Consider the following 18,515-nt stretch of genomic DNA (forward strand, 5'->3'; position numbering starts at 1 on the left):
CTGCCTGATAGCTTCATTTTTCCCCTTATTCCAATTAAACGCTTTCCTAACTTGTCTTTTCCTGTCCCTCTCCAATGCTATGGTAAAGGAGATAGAATTGTGATCACTATCTCCAAAATGCTCTCCCGAGAGACCTGACACCTGAGCAGGTTCATTTCCCAATACCAGATCAAGTACAGCCTCTCCTTTTGTAGGCTTATCTACAAACCCCATTTCCAGAAAAGTTGGGATATTTTCCAAAATGCAATAAAAACAAAAATCTGTGATGAACCCTTATTTAGCTAACAAAAGTACAAAGAAAAGATTTTCAATAGTTTTACTGACCAACTTAATTGTATTTTGTAAATATACACAAATTTAGAATTTGATGGCTGCAACACACTGAACAAAAGTTGGGACAGAGTTAAAATAAGATTGAAAAGTGCACAGAATATTCAAGTAACACCGGTTTGGAAGACTCCACATTAAGCAGGCTAATTGGTAGCAGGTGAGCTATCATGACTGGGTATAAAAGTAGCGTCCATCAAAGGCTCAGTCTTTGCAAGCAAGGATGGGTCGTGGCTCACCCCTTTGTGCCAAAATTCATGAGAGAATTGTTAGTCAGTTCAAAAGGAACATTTCCCAACGCAAGATTGCAGAGAATTTAGGTCTTTCAACATCTACAGTAGATAATATTGTGAAAAGATTCAGAGAATTCAGAGACATCTCAGTGCGTAAAGGGCAAGGTTGGAAACCACTGTTGAATGTGCGTGATCTTCGAGCCCTCAGGCGGCACTGCCTAAGAAACCGTCATGCTACTATGACAATTATAGCCACCTGGGCTCGGGAGTACTTTGGAAAACCATTGTCACTTAACACAGTCCGTCACTGCATCCAGAAATGCAACTTGAAACTGTATTATGCAAGGAGGAAGCCATACATCAACTCTATGCAGAAATGCCGGCGAGTTCTCTGGGCCCAAGGTCATCTCAGATAGACCGAAAGACTGTGGAACCATATGCTGTGGTCAGATGAGTCCACATTTCAGCTAGTTTTCGGAAAAACGGGTGTCAAGTTCTCCGTGCCAAAGATGAAAATGACCATCCTGACTGTTATCAGCGAAAGGTGCAAAAGCCAGCATCTGTGATGGTATCAGTGCCCACGGCATGGGTGAGTTGCATGTATGTGAAGGTACCATTGACTCTGAGGCGTATATTAGGATTTTAGAGAGACATATGTTGCCATCAAGGCAACGTCTCTTCCCGGGACGTCCATGCTTATTTCAGCAGGACAATGCCAGACCACATTCTGCACGGGCTACAACAGCGTGGCTTTGTAGACACAGAGTGCGTGTGCTTGACTGGCTTGCTGCCAGTCCAGATCTATCTCCTATTGAAAATGTATGGCGCATCATGAAGAGGAGAATCAGACAACGGAGACCACAGACTGTTGAGCAGCTGAAGTCTTATATCAAGCAAGAATGGACAAAATTTCCAACTGCAAATCTACTACAATTAGTATCCTCAGTTCCAAAATGATTAAAAAGTGTTATTAAAAGGAAAGGTGATGTAACACAATGGTAAACATGCCTCTGTCCCAACTTTTGTTGAGTGTGTTGCAGCCATCAAATTCAAAATTTGTGTATATTTACAAACTACAATTAAGTTGGTCAGTAAAACTATTGAAAATCTTTTCTTTGTACTTTTGTCAGTTAAATAAAGGTTCACGTGAATTATCACAGATTTTTGTTTTTATTGCATTTTGGAAAATATCCCAACTTTTCTGGAAATGGGGTTTGTACATATCATGTCAGAAAACTTTCCTGAACACACCTAACCAACTCCACCCCATCTAAACCCCTTGCTCTAGGAAGATGCCAATCAATATTGAGGAAATTGAAATCTCCCACCACAACAACCCTGTTATTATTGCAGCTTTCCAGAATCTGTCTCCCTATCTGCTCCTCAATGTCCCTGTTACTACTAGGTGGTCTATAAAAAATACCTAGTGTTAATGACCCCTTCCTGTTCCTAACTTCCACCCAGGGACTCAGTAGACAATATCTCCATGACTTACTCCTTTTCTGTAGCCATGACACTATCTATGAACAGTAGTGTCACGCCCCCACCTCTTTTGCCTCCCTCCCTACCCTTTCTGAAACATCTAAAGTCTGGCACCTGGTAGCCATTCCTGCCCCTGAGCCATCCAAGTCTCTGTAATGGCCACATCATTGTTCCAAGTACTGATCCACGCTCTAAGCTCATCTGCTTTGTTCATGGTACTCCCTGCATTAAAATAGACACATTTCTAACCATCATTCTGAGCATATCCTTTCTCTGTCACCTGCCTATCCTCCCTCTCACACTGTCTACAAGTGTTCTCGATTTGTGAGCCAACCGCCCCTTCCTCCTTCTCTTCAGTTTGGTTTCCACCCCCCAGTGATTCTAGTTTAAACTCTCCCCAATAGCCTTAGCAAACCTCCCTGCCAGGATATTGGTCCCCCTTGGATTCAAGTGCAACCCATTCTTTTTGTACAGGTCACTCCTGCCCCAAAAGAGGTCCCAATGATCCAGAAATCTGAATCCCTGCCCCCGCTCCAATCCCTCAGCTATTCATTTATCCTCCACCTTAGTCTATTCCTATACTCACTGTCACATGGCACAGGCAATAATCCCAAGACGACTACCTTTGAGATCCTGCTTTTCAACTTTCTTCCTAGTTCCCTGTAGTCTGTTTCAGGACCTCCTCCCTTTTCTTACCAATGTCATGGTACCAATATGCACCATGACCTCTGGCTGTTCACCTTCCCACTTCAGGATGTCATGGACACAATTAGAAACATCCCGGACCCTGGCACCTGGGAGGCAAACTACCATCCATGTTTCTTTCCTGCGTCCACAGAATCGCCTGTCTGACTCCCTAACTATAGAGGCCCCTATCGCTGCTGCCTTCCTCTTCCTTTCCCTACCCTTCTGAGCCACAGGGCCAGACCCTGTGCCAGAGGCACTGCCACTGTTGCTTCCCCCAGGTAGGTTGTCCTTCCAACAGTACTCAAACAGGAGTACTTATTGTTAAGAGGGACAGCCACAGGGGTACTCTCTAGTATCTGACTCTTGCCCTTCCCTCTCCTGACTGTTACCCACTTATCTGTCTCCTGTGGTCCTGGTGTGACTGCTTGCTTAAAACTCTTCTCTATCACCCTTTCACCTTCCCTGACCAGACGAAGGTCATTAAGCCACATCTCCAGTTCCTTAAAACGGTCCCTAAGGAACTGCAGCTTGAAGCATCTGGTGCAGATGTGGCCATCCGGGAGGCTGGGAATCTCCCGGACATCCCACATCTGACACCCAGTATAGAACACCAGCGTCACAGACATACTTCCTATTCCTATTCTTCCCAAGTAAGTTACCTCACCTCATTATTGCCAAAGTCCTCCTACTCTGACTCCCTCGACTCCGCCACCCGCTCTATAAAGCTGTCTTCTTTTAATACCCTTCCCACCGGTCTACCTTGTTGACATCCACATGCCTGCCCAGTCGTTCCTTGATCAAACCACTGAAGAAAAAATGATTTCCTTTTATACTCTTTCCGCCAGCCTAACTCGCTGACATTCATGCGCCTGCACAGTTGTTCCTTGATATGCCAGCTGCTGTGGCACAAAAGGACATTCTTCCCACAGAATACCAGCCAGCCCTAATGATGAACAATTCTGTACCAAGTTTCATCAAAATACTACTCATCCTTTGGGGATCTTTTTTTCAAGCTTATGTCAGAAGAAATCAACAAATTTCTCACTGCAATTCTCCATGTTGAATCACACATTTCAGAAAGTCAGCAACTGTTTCAATAAAGTTGACAATTCTAAAGAAGACTGCCAATTAAAATCTGAAATAGCTATTTTATTTGCCACATACCTGTACACACTTTGCAACTTCAACTATGCATACTCAGCATGCTTTTACTTGGCAAGTTAACAGATAAAATTAAACATGAAAGTTCAAACCACATTTTGTAATGTGATTATATTTTCATATTGAAAATAGTACCTTCTGCCCAACTCTAGTGTCCATCATTCTCGCCTTAACCCCCTTAGTATCAACTGACTTTCCTTCTTCAGTTCTTTGTTTCTTCCATTATCATTCTTGTAATACATTTCCTGCCATCCAATACATTAGACTGTTGTTCTAACTTTAAATATCGTCTCATTCCAGAGTCTGCCTGATATTACTCAATGTTTCTAGCATTTTCTATTTTTGTTTGTATCTGCAATTTAAAAAAAAAATTCATATCTGTTCACACCCTCTCTCTGCCAACCAAGCCCAGATGCTAACAGGCTACACTGAGTTCTTCAGTGCATTGTGCAGATTACCCCTGATAAACCGGAAGAGCAGTTTCTGCTTAAAGTACTAAAGGGCCAGAATCATAACCATAAGTGTGAAGGCAGGGAAACAAGGTCTATCTGGACCACTGGCAGCTGTGTAATTAGCCATAAGTGAAGTGCATGGTAAATTATCTGCAGTCTTCTGTGAAAATTCAATGAATTGCTTAACAGCCTGATTGACATGTTAATTGCAGAAGATTAGCATGTGTGTACTTTACACATATTAAACATGCTTGAGAAGCAAAGTTATCCATCTTTAAATATATTTGTTGGTTATACTTCACATATGAAATTCCTCAAATTAAAGCTGTACAATTTTACATACCGTCATTTCGATTTGCATTATATAACACTTTTTTCCGCTTCTTCTTATTTTTCTTAGCACACCAAAGTTTACCTAAAACAGAGTAATACTTTACAATCACATACACTGTAAGTAAATTTCAAAATCAACTTTTAACCATATGATATAAATAGTCACATTTTAGAGAAGGAAGGTAGGAATTAAAACAATTTTTTTTAAACAAGGAGAGTCTCACACTTCGGTGAAAACTAAATGTCATCTTGTGATCATAGAACAAACAGCACAGAAGGAAGCCTTCTTTTGTTCATTATTCATTCCAATCTTTGATCTTTTCCCACATAAGCTTGCAAATGTTTTACATCAAGTAATTAATCATTTCCCTCAGAAAATTACAATTGCAAATATTTCCACTACCCAATCTGGTACTAAATTCCAGAACACAACTTGAAATATTAGAAACCTCTAATCCCTCTGTAAATTCAATTTATCCTACAGTGTGGTTGCTGCCTGGATTCAAATATTAACCAAATCTCTCACCCATCAGCATCATGCTCTAAAGCCAAGCAGGATCAGCTCAGTAACAGCTTTGTTTTAAAAAATCTTAATTTTATCCTCAGATCTTTCTTTGTCTTGATCCCCCTACCTTTGGATTCTCTCAGATTACAATCTGTATTTCTGCTTCAGTACAGGTCTCTAATGTAACATTGATTTTAATCATTGCATCATTCCACCAACTGTAAAGCATCCAAGTTTTAAAATTCTTTTTTAAACACTCTCCATTCATCATTCCTCATTATAAATCTCATTCTGTCAGTCCTAATGGATTCTTGTGTAGTATTCTGCCCAGTTAGGTTTGGTAATAGAGCTCTGTGTTGGCGCGTGGCCAAGTGGTTAAGGCATTGGTCTAGTGATCTGAAGGTCGCTAGTTCAAGCTTCAGCTAAGGCAGCGTGTTGTATCCTTGAGCAAGGCACTTAACCACACATTGCTCTGCGATGACACTGGTGGCAAGCTGTATCGGCCCTTGCCCTTCCCTTGGACAACATTGGAGAGGGGAGACTTGCAGCACGGGCAACTGCAGGTCTCCCATACAACCCTGCCCAGGCCTGCGCCCTGGAAACTTTCCAAGGCACAAATCCATGGTCTGTCAAGACTAACGGATGCCTAAAATGGAAGCTCTGAAGCATCTTGGTATGTTTGTTATACTGATGGCAGTAGACTGAATTTGTGTATGTTTTTAGTTATTTTTATCAATACATGCAAATCCATATCCTTTAATTAGAAATATGATTTTCCAGGAAGAATGCAGAAATAATATAACAAGAGGATCATTATTTCCAATGGCTTTTGCTGTTATTGCAAAGATAGCAAATGGTTTTAGAAGCTTGGGATTTCTTTGTTGACAATTTATGTTTTGTCAATTCAGTCTGTTAGTACGTGAATCCACCAAGTTTTCATTAAAAAGGTAACTTACAACTGAGCTTTTAACAAACAACCATTGTTTCTTATCTAAAATAACTGTAATAATTAGATTATGATATTAATTCTGTACGATAATATTACAAGTATTATCCAATGTAATGATCTTGGCATTCCTCATATCCTGTGGTACAACTCCTTTCTGCCAGCAGATGCAGTAGGGTAGTCATGTTGTGTTTGATCAGGTCTGGGTAATCCCATCATGCCTTCCTTAATGAGACCAAGCTGTTGACAGTTTGCTGAGCTCCTCTAGGTTCGGCTCTGTATCCAGTTTTTCCATAGTTGAGAGGCACTCAGTGGCATCTAGGGCTGAGGTGGCGATGGTGTTCATTTTGGAGTAGAGGTCAGAGTAACGTTCTATTCATCTTTCCAACAGTTTGCCCTTCTATGATTACTTCTCCATTGATGGATTTGAGAGGAACCATCTTGCTCTGAGAGGGACCACAAGGGCTTTCTTGAGGTCATATTGCCTGTTAGTGCTGTGATCCGGATGTCTTTCCTAAGCTGGATCCAATACTTGTTGGCTCATCACCCGAAGGTCTGCTGAACTGTACTTCTAGCAGACTTGAGGATCTATAGGTTCCTTACAGTTGGTGAATGCTTATACTCTGCTAGGGTAGCACATTTGTCTTCAATGACGAGGTTCACGTCGGTGGACCTGGCTTCAAGATCTTCTTCCCAAAAGGTAACGAAGGCTGTGCTGAACATGGTATTCCGCAGAAGTTCCTTTTTCTCTGTGATAGTTTCCAGGTTGCTGGGCTTGAGCGCCCAGCTTCTGGGAATTGAGCTTCTTTCTCAAAGGATTTATCAAACTGGTCCTGCAAGTCTGGGTAAGACATCTTACTGACATGAATGCGAGGGTTCCCTTCTTGTTTAGCGCGATGGAATTTCTTTGACTGCAGTCTGATCTTGTAACAGACCAGCAAGTGGTCTGTGTCACAATCTGTGCTATGGTTGGAACATGTGAAAAGCACACTGCTGAGGAAGGAGCGCCAGACCAGGATCAAGTCCAGCTGATGTCCGTATCTGGAGTGAGGGTGTGTCCAAGAAACCTTGGGTTGAAACTTGGTCTGAAACAAAGGTGAGAAAAGTGACTGTAACAACTACAGGGCATCTCCCTCTTGAATGATGTTGACAAAGTCTTTGCCTGAGTCTTTTTGGTCCATCTGCAGAAGTTGGCTGAATGTGTCTAACTGGAATCTCAAGAATGGCTTCCATGCTGTAAAGTCAACTGTGGACATAATTTTCTATCTTCACCAACTTCAGAAGAAGTGCAGAGAAGCCCCTCTACAATGTGTTTAATGATCTCACCAAGGCATTTGACTTGTTCAGCAGTGATGGGCTCTTTTAGATCCTCTCTAAGGTAAACTACCCACCAAGACTACAGAGCATGATCAAATCCTCCCACAATGCGTAGGAACCATGCAGTACAATGGCAGCTCTTTGAGATCTTTGACCTTCTCCCGAGGCATGCATTTGGCACTGCAACAGAGGGAATCCACCTCCACACTACATCAGATGGCAGTCTTTTTAACATCGTCCACCTAAGAGCCAAAGTGTGCGAGACTACAACCAGAACACGCTGTTTGCTGATGATACAGCAGTTGCAACCCACACCCTACAGCACATCCAAAGCTTGATGGATCGCTTCTCCCAGTTCTTCAATGAATTTGGTCTATCAGCCTGAAAGACAAATTTCTTGGGACAAGATGTGAAAGCACCACCAGTCATTACCATTGATAACAACAAAATGGATGTCGTTCATTAGTTCACATAGCTGGGGGCCATCATCACTTCTCCTTGGATGCAGAAATCGACAATCACATTGGGAAGGCTGCAACAACTCTTACCTGCTTTACCACATGAATCTGGGAGAACTCCAAATTCTCAGTCAAAACAAAGATGACAGTGTGCAAAGCTTGTGGTACCATCACACTGCTGAACAGTAGTGAGACCTGGACAACATAAGCTAAGCAGGAAAAAAGCCTCAACACCCTTCTTTTAAGATGCCTTCGTCATATCTCTGGCACCTTCTGGAGAAAGAATATTTGAAACTGAGGTGCTCTCTCGTGCCAGCATCCCTAGGCTGTACACCCTGCTCAGTCAGCGTCGGGTGTGTTGACTGGGCCACATCTGCTGCACATAGGACGGCTGCATCCCAAAAGCCATCCTCTACGTGAGCTGGCTTCTGGCAAGAGAACTGCTGGCATTCCCCAACTGCACTACAAGAATATCTGCAAGTAGGACATGAAGTTGCTGGATATCAACGTTATGTCCTGCGAGGAACCTGCAGCCAACTGCACCAGATGGTGAAGCTCCCTGAAAAACCATCTTATGTCAGGCGAGGAAAAATTCCTGAAAGCAGAAGACAAACGGGCCCTTAGAAAGGAATGTTGCTTCTCCAGCCAACCTGAGACCACTTATAGATGTGATCTTTGCAATAAACACTGGCACTCTCGCATTGGTCTTGTCAGCCACAAACCTCAACCAACAGATGCCTACCCACTGATACCCAATGTACCACATTATGATTTACTAGATTCCAATTAGGGTATACTTCCTTAAATCTGGCTTTTATTATATGTATACAATGTAGAATACTACCTTGAGTCTCCAGGCTCAATAGCAATAGCTGTTTTTTAAAATGAAAATAAGGACATGAAATGAAAACTACAATATATTCCACAATACACACGTCAGAGTTAAGAAAGTCTCTATATATTTAAGCTTTCAATCAGTCGAGCTGTTTTGATAAATGCTCCCAGTGTATCATTGATGTCTATACAGTAACTAATGCAGTAGAACAAAAATCTTAAAAAGTCTAGGAGTAACAAGATTGCATTCACAAATATAACTGTGCAAGATTCCACTAATCATATAGAGCCTATAAAAAGTATTCACACCCCCTTGGAAGTTTCCATATTTTATTATTTTACAACACTGAATCACAGTGGATTTAATTTGACTTTTTTGACACTGATCAACAATAAGACTCTTTTGTGTCAAAGTGAAAACAGATCTCTACAAAGTGATTTAAATTAATTACAAATATAAAACAAAGTAACTGATTGCATAAGAATTCACCCCCCCCCCCCACTTTAATATGACACATCAGATCATCACTGGTGCAGCCAATGGTTTTAGAAGCCACATAATTAGTTAAATAGAGATCACTGGTGTGCAGTCAAGGTGTTTCCATTGATTGTAGTAAAAATACATCTGCATCTGGAAGGTCCAACTGCTGGTGAGTCAGTATTCTGGTAAAAACTACACCATGAAGACAAAAGACAATTCTGCAAAAAGGTTATTGAAAAGCACAAGTCAGGAGATAGATACAAGAAAATTTCCAAGTCACTGAATATCCCCTGGAGTCAATCATCAAGAAATGGTAGGATTATGGCACAGCTGTAAATCTGGCTAGAGCAGGCTGTCCTCAAACACTGAGTGACTGCACAAGAAAGGGACTAGTGAGGGAGGCCCCCAAGAGACCTATGACAACTCTGGAGGAGATACAAGCTTCGGTGGCTGAGATGGGAGAGACTGCATACAACAACTGTTGCCTGGGTACATCAACAGTTGCAGCTTTATGTGAGAGTGGCAAAGAGAAAGCCACTGTTGAAAAAAAACTCAAAAATCTCAGCTGGAGTTTACCAGAAGGCATGTAAGAGACTCTGAAGTCAGCTGGAAGGTTCTATGGTCTGATGAAACCAAAATTGAGCTTTTTGACTAACAGACTAAATGCATAAGCCAAACACCGCACTTAATCAAAAACACACTAGCCCTACTGTGAAGCATGGTGGTGGCTACATCATGCTGTGGGGATGCTTCACTGCAGCAGGCACTGGAAGGCTTGTGAAGGTACAGGGTAAAATGAATGCAGCAAAATACAAGGAAATCCTGGAAGAAAAACTGATGCAATCTGCAAGAGAACTGTGAATTTGGAGAAGATATGTTTTCCAGCAAGACAATGACCCCATGCATAAAGCCAAAGCAACACAGGAATGGCTTAAAAACAACAAAGTTAATGTCCTGGAGTAGCCAAATCAGAGTCCAAACCTCAACCCAACTGAGACTTTGTGACTCACGATCCCCATGCAATCTGACAGGGCTTGAGCAGTTTTGTAAGGAAGAATGGGGAAAAATTGCAGCATCCAGATGTGCAAAACTGTTAAAGATTCATCCACACAGACTCAAGGCTGTAATTGCTGCCAAAGGTGCATCTACTGACTTGAAGGGGGTGAATACTTACAATTATTTTGTGTTTTATATTTGTAATTTAGATCACTTTGTCGAGATCTGTTTTCACTTTGACATGAGTCTTTTTCTGTTGATCAGTGTCAAAAAAGACAAATTAAATCCACTGTGATTCAATGTTGTAAAACAGTAACACATGAAAACTTCCAAGGGGAGGGGTGGGTGGTGAATACTTTTTACAGGCACTGTAGGTGGTGAACATTCCAATTATTTCTGGTCATAAAAGCAGAATTGTACTCTATTCTGGGTATCAGACTAAATTTATTAAGAATAAAGATTTTTAAATTGTGAAAATTAGCAAATTGGAGATTAACCAACTGGGAGTTGCTTTGATGTCTAACTCCAAACTATAATCTTAGCGCAGGAACAAAGCAAGTATCAAACACATTTAGGAAGTCTCTTTCTTGTTAGGTACATTGTTCTTTATTATAGAAATAATAGCTGAATGGATTTTATGCTCAAGTTTTTATAACCGTGAAAAATTGTCTTTAGAGTGCATTTGTGCATGTCTGCTGTTCATTTTAGGTCAGTCATGGGGGATGACTGTTCTGTGTCATGGATTACTTCACTTTTATGTCATGGGAAGTGGTCTGTGCTTTACATGATGTAGCTGATTCTAGATATTACTCTTTATGCACTCGAATGATGTCATATTGCAGATAGCAATCAGGTTTTAAAAGAAAATTGTACGTGGCACCACTTTTTAATTCAAATCTGAATTTATAACTTTCACTGTAAAAATATAATTTCTTTGGCTTGAAATTATTTTAGCCAACTTAAAAGACTTATGTTTCCCAACCTGATTTTTCAGGTTCCTTGTCTTCTTCTATCGTTTGTTTCATGGCTTCTCTTTGCTGCTGGAAGCTTTTCCCTGTTTTTGTACAAAGGAAAAAGTTTTACAACAAATAATAAGATGCGTGATTGTGAATGGATAATAAAATAAGCAATGCTAACTATAAATTATTGGTAAAATTCATTTGCTTGTCTAATCCAAAAAGTAACTTGTCAATTATTATTTCCTTTGACCATGCAAAAGACATATAACCTTGCTGAAGGCTACAAAGGTGAACATAATAAAGCTGTCAGTTTTCTACAGCCCGAAAGGATGGTCTTAAACACCACCTTTTCTATGTTGTTGGTAAAGCAGGAGCAGTAAAAAAAATCAGTTTGCTTTGCAGTTGAGCTGTGCAAAGTGAACACAGATTCTGCATATCCCAAGATATGGTGCCAAAATAGTGTTTTCCAGTTTAAATTTATAAGTATTTAGTTGACTAAGATAAAATTAAATAATGAGTCTTCTTGATCTATCATTAAATTTCAGTTGAACTCTCTAATAAGTAGAGCACGAAGTGCCCTCAATTTTTGGCAAGCTTTACAAAGAACCACCAACGCTCACTCTTGTTAAGAAATTAATTATTTCAGTGACATATTAAAATGAAGGCCTCATTACAAAGATGACATTAATATATTGCCATAATGAAATAATATCAACAAACTTTTAATAGATTTATGGTAATGGAAGACTAAATGCAGGACAGTTCTCAAAATCAGAAGCAACTTAACACAAATTGAGATCAAAGTCAGCCATCAATTATTTTCAGAAAGCACCATTTAAACAGCAAGGAACATATTCAGAAACATAATACTGGACAAGAGGTTGGTCAGTCAGCTGTAAGGCAACAGCTTTACCATTGATCTCCTCTCGATATGAACTTGGCAAAAACAATGAAAGATATTTCTGCTGTTTGTGCATCAATATCATTGAGTCACATGGGCAGAAAAGGGACATTATGGGCCCACAAATACTAAGAAATATGATTGTGGATTTGTGGTAAACTATGTATATCTGTCTGGACACGCCCCCTGCTGACTGCTCCTGTGGCTCCTCCCACAGGCCCCTGTATAAAGGCGATTGGAGTGACTGCTCCTCCCTCAGTCTCCAGGACGTCGTGGTCTCTTTTGCTGCTAATAAAAGCCTATCGTTCACCTCCCGTCTCCGAGAGGTATTGATGGTGCATCAGGATTACAATATACCGCAGACTTAAACTCAAAGCAGTTTTGGAGGTTTCAAAAACTGTCAAGCTTTTCATAAAAAGCTGAACATCTTAATTTTGGAAAACATTGAAAAGTCTTTTTGAATTAAAAGGCCATGAGCTAGCCTTCTTTAATTTTCAGAGGAGTTGTGACCAAGGATTGAACCTTGTATTGTTTTGAACTTTGGAGCACACTGCAGAGCTGTAAAACAGCAGTCAGCAACTTTGTGATCAACAAGTTTGGCTAACAAGGTTGTGTGGATTATTCTTAGATTAATTCTGCAAGGTAAAAGTCACTCTCTACCACTCTAAGTATATTATTGAAAAAATGAGCTGAGAAATGATCAGCAAATGCTCTCTTACCTGGAACAAGCCCAGCTAATGGCTGATTGTCTTCATCTCCATCTCTATAAGCCTGCCACCAGTTGGGATCTTCTTGACTGATTACATGAAGTATGTCTCCTTTTTGGAAAGATAGCCCCAACTCACGACAGGGAATATAAGGATCATCCGATGGGTCATAATCAAAGTGGGCTTTTACGTGCACCTGATAAAGGGCAGTTTTATATAGAAATAACATACCTTACATTTCAATGAAAAATTAAAAATCATTGATTACCATTCTAATGCACCAGAGTAGGGAGCTAGAGATCCAAGTCGTGATTTTACACAAGTATTTTTATTATATCTATGTTGTCATTTATAGCATATTTTCCCAGGGGTTAACTAAAATAAAAAAGTTCAGTAGGAACTTTTCACTGCAAATATATTCACTGCTCTTAATAACTGCACTTCAAACATACTGACAAATCAATTACACAATTTATAGCTTTTAAACATTCAATTTGTACTGTTGATTATAAACCAAGGAGAAATATAAGCATTGTCCCAATTTTTCATTTGAAAGATCTCAGTAAATGTTCTCTAAAGGTGGAAGAAAAGCACTTTACCTTACATCCATAAGGCACAAATATTCATATTTCAATTAATTCAACTACTTTAAAAGAACAGATGTATTAAGATTACTACCATTAAAACAGAAATCTATTTGATAAAGGAAAAATTTGCAACACAAGTTTAAAATAATTCAGATTAGTTATGGTTTGCTTCTTAGCTATTTTACATAAAGCTCACTTACCACCATTTCCTTGGCAGGAGGAATCTTGGTCTGTTGACTGGGAATCAGCACAAACGTCAGTGTACCATGCATCTCAGCCTGCATACAAAGTAAATATTTGTTTGATTTTATAGGGATGTGATCATTTAATTCAAAAACCACACACAAGTCTTGATTTAAAAATTTTCTAGGTTAAAAAGGAAATACTGTTTTAAAATGACAAGTACAAACCACATACCAGCAGGTCAAACACTTCATTTACATCTTTTCCACGAATCTCAATTCCATTTATTTCAAGAACTTCATCTCCTTCGTGCAGTACACCACTCTTCTCTGCAGCGCCACCCTTCACTATTCGACTGATAATCACAGAATCCAAGTCATTTCGTACTGTGGCTCCCTTAAAAATGTACACAAAACATGTTATTTAGGTTGAAGGTAAATCACACAAGTTGAACGCTGAGAATCTGGTTAATCAAATGACCCCAGTAAAGGCAGCAAAGATGAGCAATACAAATGGCCCATGGTCCCTGTGGTTGCTAGAAACAAGATAGTTCTGATGACAAGAATGTGCTCAACGATTGTATCTTTAACCCAGTACCTGTTAATAATCATGTACTTTAATTACTTACATTTTTCAGCTAGTTTAGAACATGAATGGCCAGTTGAGCAAACATCTTGAAGAACATGAGCACCTTTAGAAATGGACTTGAGCTTGAGGCATTCTTGAAGAGAGGCAGGATTAAAAATAGTAGTAGCAATTTTAAGGTATGACTGAAAGTGTAAAATGTTTGAGAAGGGCCACTAGATGGAGATAGAATGCTGTACTAAATTGAAGAACATGCCAGCTAAAATGCAAGAGAAACAAAAAAGTAGAGAAGACATGTGTTGTAAATATCTTAAAGGAAATCAATCCAATACTTTCCACTGGCTCCTGCTGACTAGAATAAGTGAGGTGACAACATGAAACTGTTACTGACATATTTTCACAAGGAAGAGGTAAAAGAAACTCAGGGAGGTTTGCAGCTTTGGAAAGTAAGCACCAGGGACTAAATCTCCCCTCTTCCTAAGCAGATTAACTGCGCAGCATTCCACAACATTCATAGATCTCAAGTAAATGCAGGCTGTTATTTCCTGTAAACTTCACTCAATTTCAAGACAAACTGGAGTTTGCAGAACCAAGCCCATTGGAGAAATTACCGGTTGTTGAAAATGGATGTCTGAACTGATAGGTCTAAACCTGTAGTACAATATTTAAATCTCTGGACTTAAGAGGAAAATAGCCTTCCAAATAGGACTTCCAAAACGTGTATATAAAATGTCATTTCTGTTGTAATGGAGAAATCAATTTGTACTCAGCAAGTTTCCACTAACACCAATTGGTAATAGCCAGATGTTTTTATTATGTTTAGATTCAACACCTTTATCTTCCCCATCCTTTGGAACAATAACTTGGACTTTTATTTCAATGCCCACCTCACAAGGCAGACTAGTCTCTAACTCATGCAAGGGTGGGACTTTAACAATGTGTTATTCCTTCTGTACTGCAATGGAAGGCAAACATAACGAGCAGATTGTTATGCTATGGAAGTGCTTGGGTCATAAGACTGCAACTCAGAAAAACTATGGACGGAATAGCAAGAGACCAAGAAATTTGGCAGATGCTGCAAATCCTGAGCAACACAATCAGCAGGTCAGGCAGCATAAATGGATGGAAATGAACAGTTAATGTTTTGGGCTGAGACTCATCATCAGACCTGACAAGGAAAGGGACAGAGCCAGAATAAAAACCTTTGGTGCTCCTCCTTCCCAGCCCCACCCCACTTTATTCTGGCTTCTGCCCCCTCCTTTTCCAGGCCTTATGAAGGGTTTTGGCCTGAAAACTGTTCAGTTCGCTCCATAGATGTTGCCTGACCTGCTGAGTTCCTCCGGATTTTATGTGTTTTGCTTGAGACTAGGGTGAGGGGTTAAGTGGGGGGGACAGTGAGGAGAGGAAATCAATGAGCAATGTAAAAGGTAGGAGGTGATAGGTGGAAGAGGTAAAGGAGGAATCTGGCAGGAGAGGACAGTGGACCACGGCATCAAGAAAAAAAGAGGTGGTGAACCCAAGGCGAAATATGGACAGGTCATAAGGATGGGGGAAGAGGGCAAGAGGAGCAGTGACAGGGTAACTGGAATGAAAGAAAACTTTTATGATGTTACCAACTTGGATGCAATATACTTTACAATACTTACTCCAGGTGCACATGCAAACAAAATCTGTAAATCAAATCACAGGCTTTTAATAGTAATAGTGACTTTCTCAAGTTAATTATTTCCTACATTATGTTGTCCATCTATACATCTTAAAGAAACAAGGACCTGAACATTTCATTATTTTAGTAACACAATAAGCAAGTGTGCAAGTATTCTATCAGTCTCTCTCTCTCTCTCTATTATATACACACATCCCTTCCCCCTCCATATTTATATAAAGTGAAGTTAAATCCTTTTGCAAATTATTGCTGCATAATGCTCTCAAACTAGTTCTGTTTCTCATCCAATAACATTTGGATAAATTGTGCTAAGTACATCCTGGTATAGTTTTCAATCTGGTAGTATTACTGCTAGTGTTTTTCACTTCAACCAAAATTTCTCAAAAAGAATTCTCAATCTTTTTGATTATTACAAGTTCATCCCCTGAAACAGGTCCCTGGCCCTACTTACATCTCTGGAGTATCTGGACAGTAAAGACAGCCATGTCAGACTATTTCAGCTTTGCCTTCAATACTATTATTCCAAACAAACTCACCAATAAACACTGGACCCTGGGAGTTAATGTCTTCCTAGATTTTCTAATCCTACAGACACAATCAGCACAAACAGGAGGCAACACCTCAGTAATGATTAGTTTACATACTAGTGCTCCCCTTGGTTGTATGGCCAGATTCTGCTCCAACTCAGAATCAGAATCAGGTTTAATATCAGTGGCATATGTTGTGAAATCTGTTGACTTTACAGCAGCTGTACATTGCAATATATACTATAGGGGAAACATGGATTACAGTTAGTAAGTATATTAAATAGCTGAATTAAATTAGTGCAAAAATGGAAATAAAAAATACAGTGAGGTAGTGTTTATGGATTCAGTGTCCATTCAGAAATTGGGCGGCAGCAGAGAACAAGCTATTCCTAAATTGTTCAACGTGTGCCTTCATGTTTCTGTACCTCCTTCCTGATGATAGCAATGAGAATAATGCATGACCTGGGAGATGGGGCTCCATAATGATGGCACTGCTGCTTGAAAATGTCCTGGAAACTACAGAGGCTTGTGTCCATGAAGTAGCTAACAGACAGTGATGTAGCCAGTTAGAACACTCTCCATGGTACAACTGTAGAAATTTAAGAGTGTTTTAGGTAGCATGCCAAATCTCAAACTCCTAATGAAAAACAGCCACTGTCATGCCTTCTTTGTAGCTGCATCCACTTACTGGGCCTAGGTTAGATCCTCAGAGATCTTGACCACAGGAACATGAAATTGCTCACCCTTTCCTCTTCTGATCCCTCTGTGAGGACTGGTGTGTGTTCCCTCGTCTTGGGTCTGACATTGAGTGTAAGGCTATTGCTGCAACACCAAAAACAGGTGGCCCGATTTTCGAATATTCGCTTTATGACACCTTGCTGTTACGAAAGACTACATAAGTTACCTGTTTTCGCTAACAGAAGGTGTTTTCACTGTTACGATAAAAGGCAGCACGCGCCCTGAGCAGCCAAGCTCCTCCCCCAGAACTGCATTCTAGCCGGCATAGCTTAAATACATGTTGATTTATTTTGTGCATCTGTTAGCAAGATGAGTTCTAAGGCATCAGAAAAGCCTAAAAGAGCTTGTAAGGGTGTTATTTAGTGTAAAACTAGACATAATTAAGTGTTTTGATCGTGGTGAACGAAGTAAGGACACCGTCCGCATGTTGAACTTGCCTGCGTCCATTCGCACTACAGTATTTATAGGCAGAGAAAAAGAATCTTGAAAGCTGCCGATGTTACTGTTGGTTCTGCTCGTAGCAAAGTGGTCTCTCTTCGTCAGCATCCAATAATGGATAAAATGGAAAGTCTACTGCTTGAATGGATTGATGGGTGTACAAAGTGTGGTGTTCCGTTAAGTTAAGGAGAAATCAGTCAGTCTTTTTAATAAGCTGGAACAGAAAGCATGGGACAATGGTGATGAAAGTGTTGCGAAAATGGAATTTGAAGGAAGTCATGGATGGTTTGATCGGTTTCTGAGGCGAGGGCAACTTCATAGCTTAAAGTTTACTGGAGAGAGTGCTTCGGCTGATACTGAAGCTGCCGAAAAGTTCCCAGCAGAACTGGAGAAAGTAATTACAGAAGGTGGTTATTCGTACAAGCAAGTGTTTAACTGTGATGAAACTGCAATTTATTGGAAAAAATTGCCAAGCACCCCTACCTCGGATGGCTCAGCCTAACACACCATCATCAGTGTGCTTGCTGTCTTCCTGATTCCGGTAAGTGAAACTATACTGTACATACATTATTTCTATTTATACAGGCTGTGTATTTTTGTGTTATTTCGTATGATTTGGCAGCTTCATAGCTTAAAGATTACTGGAGAGACTGCTTCCGCAATGTAGTGAGATTTTCGCTACACTAGACAGTGCTGCAATGATTACAAAAAGAAGTATTTCTATTACTTCATATAGGCTCCCATCCACTCCATAACGTACTGGTTAGTGGTTAGGCACAGGAATACATTCAGCCAGAGACTCATTCCACCGAGGTGTAACACTGAGCATCATAGGAAATCATTCCTGTCTGTGGCCATCAAACTTTACAACTCCTCCCTCAGAGTGTCAGACACCCTGAGCCAATAGGCTGGTCCTGGACTTATTTCCACTTGGAATAATTTACTTATTATTATTTAATTAATTATTTGTGGTTTTATATTATTATATTGCCATATTTCTACATTATTCTTG

The 18,515-nt window shown here is 40.1% G+C and overlaps 1 protein-coding gene across 7 annotated transcripts in view; it reads right to left on the reverse strand.

Annotated features, from left to right (window-relative positions):
* LOC140725127 (protein PALS1-like) overlaps positions 1 to 18,515 on the reverse strand; it is an 86,437-nt gene that overhangs the window by 9,583 nt on the left and 58,339 nt on the right. For all 7 annotated transcript variants that reach the window (XM_073040163.1, XM_073040164.1, XM_073040162.1 and 4 more), the window contains 5 exons: positions 13,784 to 13,945; positions 13,567 to 13,644; positions 12,792 to 12,975; positions 11,195 to 11,266; positions 4,686 to 4,757 (listed from right to left, as the gene is read on the reverse strand). In XM_073040163.1, the coding sequence (XP_072896264.1) occupies positions 4,686 to 4,757; positions 11,195 to 11,266; positions 12,792 to 12,975; positions 13,567 to 13,644; positions 13,784 to 13,945 (568 nt within the window). The remainder of the gene's footprint in view (positions 1 to 4,685; positions 4,758 to 11,194; positions 11,267 to 12,791; positions 12,976 to 13,566; positions 13,645 to 13,783; positions 13,946 to 18,515) is intronic.

Source organism: Hemitrygon akajei, chromosome 3, assembly GCF_048418815.1.
Source record: "Hemitrygon akajei chromosome 3, sHemAka1.3, whole genome shotgun sequence".
Taxonomy (NCBI): domain Eukaryota; kingdom Metazoa; phylum Chordata; class Chondrichthyes; order Myliobatiformes; family Dasyatidae; genus Hemitrygon; species Hemitrygon akajei.